The 10,787-nt window shown below is 47.6% G+C and overlaps 1 protein-coding gene across 1 annotated transcript; it reads left to right on the top strand.

Annotated features, from left to right (window-relative positions):
• Positions 1–19: 19 nt before the first annotated feature.
• Positions 20–9,600, top strand: TUFT1 (tuftelin 1). The gene is made up of 13 exons (XM_077790578.1): positions 20–100; positions 636–704; positions 1,491–1,592; positions 2,632–2,706; positions 3,412–3,519; positions 4,171–4,230; positions 4,618–4,698; positions 4,959–5,066; positions 6,257–6,351; positions 7,926–8,031; positions 8,439–8,522; positions 8,999–9,099; positions 9,546–9,600. Exons 1-13 carry the CDS (start codon positions 20–22, stop codon positions 9,598–9,600), a joined length of 1,125 nt encoding a protein of 374 aa, XP_077646704.1.
• Positions 9,601–10,787: the final 1,187 nt, after the last annotated feature.

Below are 10,787 nucleotides of genomic sequence, written 5' to 3'. Positions count from 1 at the left end.
TTCCCAGCAGGAGCTGAGCATGAGGCGCCCCACGGAATTCCCAGAATTTCCCAGCCTGGAAGATTCTGGAGGAGGCCCCAAATCCAGCTGGAATCCAGAGGTGAGTCCTGGAATTTTTGGAAAATTCCCCCCCCCAAAATCCAAATCTGGTGTCGCTTTTCCTCCTCTTTGTCCTTCCTGATCCCAGTGGAGAAATCTGGGAAGGGTGGGATTAATCCCGGATTTTTCCTGGATTTGTTCCCATTTTTATCCCAGATTCTTCCGGGATTTATCCCAAATTTTTTGCCCCAAATGCCGATTTTTGGCCTCGGTTTAACCCTTAGGAGGCCGGGCCGGTGCCCAGTGGAGAAATCTGGGAAGGGTGGGATTAATCCCGGATTTTTCCCGGGTTTGTTCCCATTTTTATCCCAGATTCTTCCGGGATTTATCCCAGATTTTTTGCCCCAAATGCCGATTTTTGGCCTCGGTTTAACCCTTAGGAGGCCGGGCCGGTGCCCAGTGGAGAAATCTGGGAAGGGTGGGATTAATCCCGGATTTTTCCCGGGTGTGTTCCCATTTTTATCCCAGATTCTTCCGGGATTTATCCCAGATTTTTTGCCCCAAATGCCGATTTTTGGCCTCGGTTTAACCCTTAGGAGGCCGGGCCGGTGCTGAGGCTGCGCCTGCCCCGAGACCCCCCCGGGGAGCCCCGGCCCAAACAGAAGGTGTGGAAAAAGGGAATGGGGGGAAATCTGGGAATTCCGTGGGGGAAATCCTGGGAATTGCAGGGGAAAATGAGAATTCTGGCGGGAAATGTGAGATTTTGGGGGAAAATCTGGGAGTCGGGGGCGGGGGGAGGGAGGGAAAGGGAATTTTTGGGAGGAAAACGGGAAAATTTTGGGGGAAAAATGTGGGGTTTGTGATCGTGCTGGGAAATTTGGGGGGAATTGTGGTGGAAATTCTGGATTTGGGTGGGAAGTGGGAATTTTTTTGGGGAAAAGGGGAATGTTGGGATGATTCTGAGAATTTTTGTGGGGAATTTTTGGGTGAAAATCAGGACTTTGAGGGGGGAAAGCCAAATTTGGGATTTTTCTGGGAATTTTGGGGGAAATTCTGGGAAAAAACAATTTGGGGTCTTGGGGGGAAGTTTGGGAATTTGGGGGGGTAAAACCAGGAATTTTGGGGAGGAAAATGGGAATTCTGGGAGAATTCTGGGATTTTGGGGGTGATAATTCAAGATTTTGCGGGGGGGAAATCTGGGATTTTGTGGGAAAATCCAGGATTTTTGGGATCATTTTGGGACAGGGAACGGGCTCGTGCTTTTCCCAGATTTATCTGCAGCAGGAAACAACTGAAAATCCTGGATTTTCCATGAAAATCCTGGCATTGTCCCTCCAAATCTGGGACTTCCGGGACAATTCCTACCCAGCCACCACACTTGGGGTGGCAAATCCCAGTTCCGGGATTTCCCCAGGAATTTTTTCCCAAAATCGCCGCGTTTTCCCCCAAAGCCGGTGGGCAGAGCCTTCGCCATGGTGGCCAAGAGATCCGATGGGAATTCCTTGGCCTCGGAGTGCGTCAAATCCAAGGACGGCGACGAGGAGATCATCAAGGTGCCCCAAATCCTGGGATTTTTGGGGCTTTTGGGATCGTTCCGAGGGAGAAAAGGGGGTGGTGAAATTCCCATCGAAATTCAGGAAAAATTCCAGCAAAAACGGCCCCAAATTCCCCGAGTATTCTCCCAAAATTCCCACAAAATCCCCCGCAAAGTTCCCCTGAAATTCCCCAAAAGTTCCCACAAAACGACGCAGGAATTCACTAATTTTGGCCTCAGAATTCCCAAAATCCGGGAACGGGGATGAGGAGATCCTCAAGGTGCCCCAAATCCCAGGGTTTGAAGGGTTTTGGGATTGGGGGAAAAGGTGCCTGGGATGGTTTGGGAATTTTATCCCAAATTCCAATCAAAATCCTAGCAAATTTGTCCTCAGATTGTCCCTAAATTTCCCGAAAATTCCTGAGAAATTCCCCACAACTTGTCCCCAAGTTCACTGCAATTCCAAAAAAAATTCCCCAAAACGACCACAAAATTCCCCAATATTTTCCAAAAACTTCTCCCAAATTCCCCTAAAATTGCCCCAAAAAGTGACCAAAAAATTCTCACAAAATTCCCCACAATATTCCCTTCAAGTTCCCACATTTTCCTTGGATCTGGGGATGGATTTGAAGGGTTTTGGGGAATTCCAGGTGGATTTCCTGGGATTCAGTTTGGATTTTGGGAAATTCTATGTGGAATTTTGGAAATTCCGTGTGGAATTTCAGAGCATTCCAGGTGAATCTGGAGGAAAATCCCGTGTGGAATTTTAGAGATAAAATACGGATGGTTTTGGATTTAGTGGGAATTCGAGGGACCCCAGGTGGAATTTCGGGAATTCCTTGTGGATTTCAGGGAATTCCACTCCCTGGGAGCAACACAGGCGGGGAAACCCCTCCCAGAAAAAAACCCAGAAAATTCCAATTTAACGGGAAAATTCGGGGACAAAAAATTCCAGGAAATGTTGGGAAGCGTTGCCCCGACCCCTCCGGATCCGCTGGAATTCCTGGAGAGGTTCAGGAAATTCCCAATCCCGTTTTTATTCCCGTTTTCCCTCCCAGGTTTATCTCAAGGCTCGCGCCGACCACGAGGAGCCGGTGACGCAACTCAAGAGCGAAGTCCGGCACATCCAGGAGGTGAAATTCCCAAAATTCCACCAAATTCCCTGAAAATCCTGCAAAATCCCTGCAAAGTCCCCCAAATCCTCCCGAATTCCCATGAAATTTCAGCAGAAAATTCCCCTGAATTAAAAAAAAAATTCCCATAAAATTCCTCCCAAAATCCCCCTCAAAATTCCCCCCAAAATATGCCAAAATTCCCAAAAAGTTACTACAAAATTCTTTTTCAAATTCCCTGATTTTCCCACAAAATTCCCTGAGTTCACGGAAAATTCACAAAACATCTTCCCAAAATTCCCGAGAAGTCTTCCCACAGTTCTCCAAATCTTGGCCCAAATTCCCCCAAAAACTCCCAAAATGTTCCCCTCAAAATTTCCCCAAATTTCCCCCAAAATTTCCACAGATGCCCCCGAATTCCACCAAAATTTCTCTGAATTCCCCTGAAATTTCCACAAAATTCCTTCAAATTTTCCCCGAATCATCCCAAAATTCCCCAAAAATTCCTGTAGAATTCCCCCCAAAATTTTTCCTGCATTTTCTCCAAATTCCCAAAAAGTTCCCCGGACTTCCGAATTTTATTTGAATTTATTTTAATTTCATTGGATTTCCCCCCATTTCTATTTGGATTTTTTTCCCTTTTTTTTGCCCCCTCCCAATTCCCTGGAAGTTCCCAAATTTCACAAAAAACCCCAAATTTTCCCTTCTTTTCCCCATTTTTCCCAGGTTGGGAGTGCCCTCAAAAAACTCCGGGAAGATTTGAACACCAAACTTCAGGCCCATACGGAATTTCGCGAATTCCGGGAATTTCACGAATTCCAGGAAAGCTCAGAGGTAAAAAATTAGGGAATTACAAAGAAAAAGTGTGGAATTTTCCCCTGAAAAAACAATCCCAGAGGGATTTTGGGTAGAAAAAGTGGAAAAATCCCAATTTTTCTCATGGGAAAAGGGGAAATACCCATTTTTTTTTGAGGGGAAAAAGGGAGGCATTCCCATTTTTGAGGTGGTAAAAGGGAAACATTCCAATTTTTTGTGATGGAAAACAGGAAAATTCCAATTTTGGGGTGAAAAATGTGAAATTTGGGATTTTCTGGAGGGATTTCAGGACTCCCAGGGATGATCCTGAAATTTTGGAGCTGCTACATTGCCAAAATTCCCAAATTTTGCCCGAAATTGGGAAGCAGGAGCAGGTCCAAGAAATAAAAAAATGGGAATAAATCCATTGAAATTTAGGAATAAATGGACTTAAAGAGGGAATAAATTTGTTGAAACATGGGAAATGGGACAAAATTCTTGGATTTAAAAATGTGGAAAAAATTTGGGAATAAACCTATTAAAATTGGGAAAAGGGCTTTGAAAAAATAGGGGAATAATGGGAATACATCCGTTGAAATTAGGGAGAAGGAAACTGGGAAATTAGAAATCCTGGGAGTTAAAAAAGTCTGGGATAAATCCCGATTTTCCCCCTTTTTTCGTGGATTCCAGGTGGTGCTGGAGAAGCGGAACCAGAGCTGCTCCTGCCGGGGAAATTCCCAGGAAAACCCGGTAGGGAATGGAAAAAATCCTGGAGTTTTCTGGGATGGGATTTAGGATCAGGGTAAAAACATGTAAGAAACCCTTTTTCCACCCAAAAATGGGGAACACTTGGGATTAATTTGGGATTTTTGGCGTTTTCCACCAAATTTCAAGTCCTGAAATTCTGAGCTTTAACTGGGATTTGGTTCTGTTTTTAGCTAAAAATCCCAACTTTTGGGAATTTTTGAGCCTTTGGAAAATTCAAACGTTGGGATTCTTGACCTCTGGGAAAGCTCAGAAATGTGGGAATTTCCGACGTCTCGGGAACGCCAGATTTGGGGGATTTTGGAGCTCTTGGAAAAACACGGAATTTGGGAATTTGGGGCCGTTTGGGAATTTTTGGGGCCGTTCCCACAGGAGGACCCCGAGGCCCCGCAGCTCCTCTGGAGGCTCCAGGAGGCGGAAAAGCGGCACCAGCTGGAGCGGGACGGCCTCGAGGTGAGCCTGGAATTCCAGCCGAAAATCCCGAATTCCACCCAGATTCGGGAATCTCGGGGGAGGGCTTTGCCCGAATTCCGGGATTTCCGGGGCGGTTTTGTCCAAATGTTGGAATTTGAGAGGAGATCTTGGTTTTTTTTTGAGGGACTGTTCCCCCTGGGGCTCTTGGAGGGATGTCCAGGCCAGTTGGGAATGTGTCCTGAGAGGCGGAATTCCCGGAATTCCCGGAATTCCCGGAATTCCCGGGTCTCCCGTTGCAGAGGGCGCTGCTGCGGTGTCAGCAGGACGTGGAGCGGGCGAATTCCGCCCGCAGCCGGGCGGAGGCGGAGGCGGAGCGGCTCCAGAGGCTCCTGGCAGGCATGGAGAAGGTGATTTGGGATCGGGACTGGGGACTCTGGGATGTGGATTGGGATTGGGAGGAGCTGGGGCCATTCCCTGTATCCCACTAGCCCATTCCTGAGATCTTGAGCCATTCCTGGTTTCCCGCGATCCCATCCCTGGATCCCATTCCTGGATCCCACTATCCCATCCCTGGATCCCACTATCCCATTCCCAGATCCCAATCCCGTATCCCATTATCCCATCCCTGGATCCCATTCCTGGATCCCATTATCCCATTCCTGGATCCCATTATCCCATTCCTTTATCCCATTATCCCATCCCTGGATCCCATTCCTTTATCCCATTATCCCATCCCTGGATCCCATTCCTGGATCCCATTATCCCATTCCTGGATCCCATTATCCCATTCCTTTATCCCATTATCCCATTCCCTTATCCCATCATCCCATTCCTGGATCCCATTCCTGGATCCCAATCCCGTATCCCATTATCCCATCCCTGGATCCCATTCCTTTATCCCATTATCCCATCCCTGGATCCCAATCCCGTATCCCATTATCCCATCCCTGGATCCCATTCCTTTATCCCATTATCCCATTCCTTTATCCCATTATCCCATTCCCTTATCCCATTATCCCATTCCTTTATCCCATTATCCCATTCTTGTATCCCATCATCCCATTCCTGGATCCCATTCCTGGATCCCATTCCCGTATCCCTTTATCCCATTATCCCATTCCTGGATCCCAATCCCGTATCCCATTATCCCATTCCTGTATCCCACTATTCCATTCCTGGATCCCATTCCTGGATTCCATTCCCTTATCCCACTATCCCATTCCTGTATCCCATTATCCCATTCCTGTATCCCCTTATCCCATTCCCTTATCCCATTATCCCATTCCTGTATCCCATTATCCCATTCCCGGATCCCATTCCCAGATCCCATTCCCTTATCCCACTATCCCATTCCTGGATCCCATTCCCGTATCCCATTATCCCATTATCCCATTCCCGGATCCCATTCCCAGATCCCATTCCCTTTTCCCATTATCCCATTCCCAGATCCCATTCCCTTATCCCACTATCCCATTCCTGGATCCCACTATCCCATTCCCTTATCCCATTATCCCATTCCCTTATCCCACTATCCCATTCCTGGATCCCATTCCCGGATCCCACTCCTGGATCCCATTTTCCCATTCCCAATCCGCAGGATCACCGGGATCTGCTGGCGCAGATGGAGTCGGGACAGGCGGAGCTGGAGCGGCTCCGGAAGGAGGAAGGGGAGAGAGCGGCACAGCAGGAGCGGTGGGAATCTGGGAATGGGAATTCTGGGAATGGGGAATCTGGGAATGGGAATCTGGGAATGGGAATCTGGGAATGGGAATTCTGGGAATGGGAATTCTGGGAATGGGAATCTGGGAATGGGGAATCTGGGAATGGGAATTCTGGGAACGGGGAATCTGGGAATGGGAATTCTGGGAATGGGAATTCTGGGAATGGGAATTCTGGGAACGGGGAATCTGGGAATGGGAATCTGGGAATGGGGAATCTGGGAATGGGAATCTGGGAACGGGGAATCTGGGAATGGGAATTCTGGGAATGGGAATTCTGGGAATGGGAATTCTGGGAATGGGAATTCTGGGAATGGGGAATCTGGGAATGGGAATTCTGGGAATGGGGAATCTGGGAATGGGGAATCTGGGAATGGGAATTCTGGGAATGGGAATTCTGGGAACGGGGGAATCTGGGAATGGGGAATCTGGGAATGGGGAATCTGGGAATGGGAATCTGGGAATGGGAATTCTGGGAATGGGAATTCTGGGAACGGGGAATCTGGGAATGGGAATCTGGGAATGGGAATTCTGGGAATGGGAATTCTGGGAATGGGAATTCTGGGAACGGGGAATCTGGGAATGGGAATCTGGGAATGGGAATTCTGGGAATGGGAATTCTGGGAACGGGGAATCTCGGAATGGGAATTCCGGGAATGGGAATCTGGGAATGGGAATTCTGGGAACGGGGAATCTGGGAATGGGAATCTGGGAATGGGAATCTGGGAATGGGGAATCTGGGAACGGGGAATCTGGGAATGGGAATCTGGGAATGGGAATTCTGGGAACGGGGGAATCTGGGAATGGGAATCTGGGAATGGGAATTCTGGGAACGGGGGAATCTGGGAATGGGGAATCTGGGAACGGGGAATCTGGGAATGGGAATCTGGGAATGGGGAATCTGGGAATGGGGAATCTGGGATGGGAATTCTGGGAATGGGAATTCTGGGAATGGGGAATCTGGGAATGGGAATTCTGGGAATGGGGAATCTGGGAATGGGAATTCTGGGAACGGGGGAATCCTGGGATGGGAATGCTGGCAATGAGAAAATCCCAGGAATGCCCAATTCCTGGGATCCGGACTCCTTCCCAATATACAATGGATTTTTGGGATGGGCATTCACAGTTTTTTGGGGGGATGGACATTCCCACATTTTTTTGGGATGGGCATTCCCAGGTATTTTTTTGGGTGAGCATTCCTGGTTTTTTTCGTGGTGGACATTCCCAGGCTTTTGTTTTGCAGGTGGGCATTCCCTTTTTTTTTTTTTTTGAGTGGGAATTCCAGAGTTGTTTTGCTGTGAACATTCCCAGTTTATTTTAGGTGAACATTCCCATTTTTTTTTTTTTTTGGGATCAGCATTCCCAAGTTTTTTTTCTGTGAGCAATCCCAGTTTTTTTAGCTGAACGCTCCCATTTTTTTTTTGGATGTGACCATCCCCAGGCTGTTTCGGGAGTAGGAATTCCAGGTTTTTTTTTGTTTTTTTTTGATGTGGGCATTCTCAGTTTTTTTGGAGGCATTCCTGGAGATTTTTCCTGGTATTTTCTCAGCTCATCCCAGCTGGAGAAGGAGGTGGCAGCGCTCCGGGAGAAAATCCATCACCTGGACGACATGCTCAAGAGCCAGCAGCGCAAAGTCCGCCAGATGATCGAGCAGGTGATGGGAAAACTGGGAAAAAGCCCAGGGAATCCAGGGAAAAATTCTGGGAAAAAAAGAGGAAATGCAGGGAAAAACAGGGGAAAACACCAGGAAAAACTGGGGAAAAATCTGGGGAAAAAATGGGGGAAAAATTTTTAAAAATCGGAGAAAAACTTGGGGAAAAACCAGAGGAAAACCCAGGAAAATTCTGGGAAAACCTAAGAAAAAAAACTGGGAAAAACCATGAAAAAATCTGGGAAAAACTGGGAAAAAAAACCCAGGAAAAAACAGGAAAAAAATATGGGAAAAATCCAGGCAAAACCAGGAAAATATCCAGGAAAAAACAGCGGGGAAAAGGGAAAAACCAGGAAAAACCCAGAAAAAATGGTGGAAATTGCCAATCCCTTGGGAATGTGTGGTTGCAGCTGCAGAATTCCAAGAGCGTGATCCATGCCAAGGACGCGGCGATCCAGGAGCTGAAGGAAAGGGTTTCCTACCTGGAAGCAGAGGTGGGGCCCGGAATTCCGGCGGCTCAATCCGACCTTGGACCTGTTTGGAATGTTGGGATTGGGGCTGGGCGCCTCCTGGGGGTGCTTGGGGAACTGGGAATGGGGGAAAAGCGGGAAAAATGTGGGAAAAGGGAGGGAATCAAGGCTTAGAAAATCTCAAAAGACCAAAAAAAAACCCAGAGAAAACCTGAATTCCCAATCGGAGCCGGACCGTTTCCACCAGGATTTGGGGAATTCCTGGGAATTCCCAAGGCAAAAGTGAGATTGAGGATTTTGAGAGGGGAAATTCCCCCTGATCCTCATTTTTCCTGGGACAAACCTTCCCAAATAACTCAGGAACTCCCCAGTCCATTCCCACGCTCCAAATTCCCCCAAATCCCAAAAATTCCTGTTCCGGGCACCGCAGGACCATCCCAAGGCAGCTCCCCAGGCTTGGAAAACCCTTTCCCGATCCCAAATCCCATTTTTTTCACCAGAATCTGGAGATGCACGACCGGATCGAGCACCTGATCGAGAAACAAGTGAGCCGGGGCGGGAGCAGCGCCCGCGCACGCTCCAAGTCGGAATACGTCAGCAGGTGCTCGGGAATTCCGGGAATTCCGGCATCAGGGTCGGGAATTCCGGGATTTGGGTCGGGAATGCCAGGATCTCTTCTGGATTTGGGGATTCTCCTTGGATTGGGCAACGAACTTTTTCAATTCGGGGCTGCAGTTTTGGAAGTGCCCTGTGGAGTTTGGAATTTTCTTACGGATTTGGGGATTTTCTTTGGGATTTTGGGATGAACTGTTGGATTTTGGGATTCTCTTCTGGATTTAGGGACCAACTTTGGGAATTTTGGGATGTCTTTCACATTTGGGGGTAATTGAAATCTCCCCTAATTTTTCCACGTCTCCAGCAGATTCCAAATCCCTCCTGCAGGAATTTTTGGGAATCCAATCACCCCAAAACCCTTTTCCCTGTTTTTTTTTTTTTTCTTCCTCCTGAAAATTCTTTTTTTTCCCTTCTTTTTTCCCTTTTTCCCAGCAAACGCCTCCCGGGCCCGAAGCCGCTGCCCCTGATCCGAGTGGTGGAAACCTGAATTTCGGGATCCGGGCCCAGCTAGACCCTTCCCTTCTGGAATGATCGGAATTCCCAGCTGGACTCAGAGCCCTTCCCGAGGGAAGAGGTTTGGGATTGCCTAGGGCACGATTCCAGGTTGGAATCGGGAAATTTTCCCCTTTTTCCCAGCGATTTTCCGGCTCTTGCCATTCCTGTGTGGATTCCAGAGGTATTTCCCAACTGGATTCGAGATTTCACCTTTTTTTTTTCCTGGGAGTTTCCAAATCAAAATCTTGGATTCTGCTTTTTTCCTGAAGAAAAATTCCAAAAATCTGGGAGCCACCACCTCCGACCTCCAGCACCACTCTTGGACTTGGAAAATGCTCTCCCAACCCTAAAAATTCCATGTTTTCCCCTCAGAATCCTGTGTTTTTCTGACAGAATTCCGGGGTTTTCCTGCAGAATTCCATGCTTTTCCCCCCCACATGATTATTGTTGGAATTCCCGTGATTTTTGGGATTTTATTCCCTGTATTTATTTCCCTAAATTATCAGAGTCTCCTGGTGAGGTGGGGAATGGGCACAGGCCAGAATTCCTGGGAATTTTGGCCCAGGACTGTCCCAGTCCCACGTTTGACCCTGGAGGCTCCAACCGGGATCCCTCGGGATTCCCTTAGAATTTTTTAATTCCCGCTTTTCGTATTAAAAATAAAAAATTCCATCTGCTTTAAATCCCAGAAGTTTTGGTTGGTTGGAAAATATTTAGAATTTTTGGGGGGAAGTTGGGGTTTTTTGGCTTTTTGGTTTTTCCAGGTCCTGATTCCATGGGAATGGAGAAACTTTGGGATTAGGATTTTCCCAGGACTGGGATTTTCCCAGTTTTCAAAACCAGGGCGGCTCAGGCTGGGAATTTGGGGATTTTTCCAGGATTTTTTTTTTTTTTTTTTGGCTTTTGGGGTTTTTCCATGTCCTGATTCCATGGGAATAGGGTAATTTTGGGATTGGGATTAGGATTTTTCTGGTTCCCAAAACGTGGGCAACTCAGAATGGGATTTGAGGGGTCTCGGATTCACCTCTGGATGCCCAAAATTCCTCTCCAAAGGGACCCCCAAGATCCATGGATTTCCTGGGAGCACCTGAGACCCTCGGGAATGACCAAGAGAGGACTCCAAGGACAACTGGGAAAGGCCAAGGGATTACTGGGAATGACCAAGGTAGAAAATGAAAA

This window comes from Lonchura striata, unplaced genomic scaffold (genome assembly GCF_046129695.1).
Source record: "Lonchura striata isolate bLonStr1 unplaced genomic scaffold, bLonStr1.mat Scaffold_106, whole genome shotgun sequence".
Taxonomy (NCBI): domain Eukaryota; kingdom Metazoa; phylum Chordata; class Aves; order Passeriformes; family Estrildidae; genus Lonchura; species Lonchura striata.
Note: the sequence above shows the minus strand (reverse complement) of the source record. Positions and strands in the feature narration are given on the sequence as shown.

Excerpts from the sequence above, each read along its gene's own strand:
- TUFT1 (XM_077790578.1), top strand. The coding sequence starts at position 20 with ATGAGGCGCCCCACGGAATTCCCAGAATTTCCCAGCCTGGAAGATTCT. Across the intron at positions 705-1,490 it reads AGCCCCGGCCCAAACAGAAG|CCGGTGGGCAGAGCCTTCGC; the intron begins GTGTGGAAAAAG and ends TTTCCCCCAAAG. Across the intron at positions 8,032-8,438 it reads TCCGCCAGATGATCGAGCAG|CTGCAGAATTCCAAGAGCGT; the intron begins GTGATGGGAAAA and ends GTGTGGTTGCAG.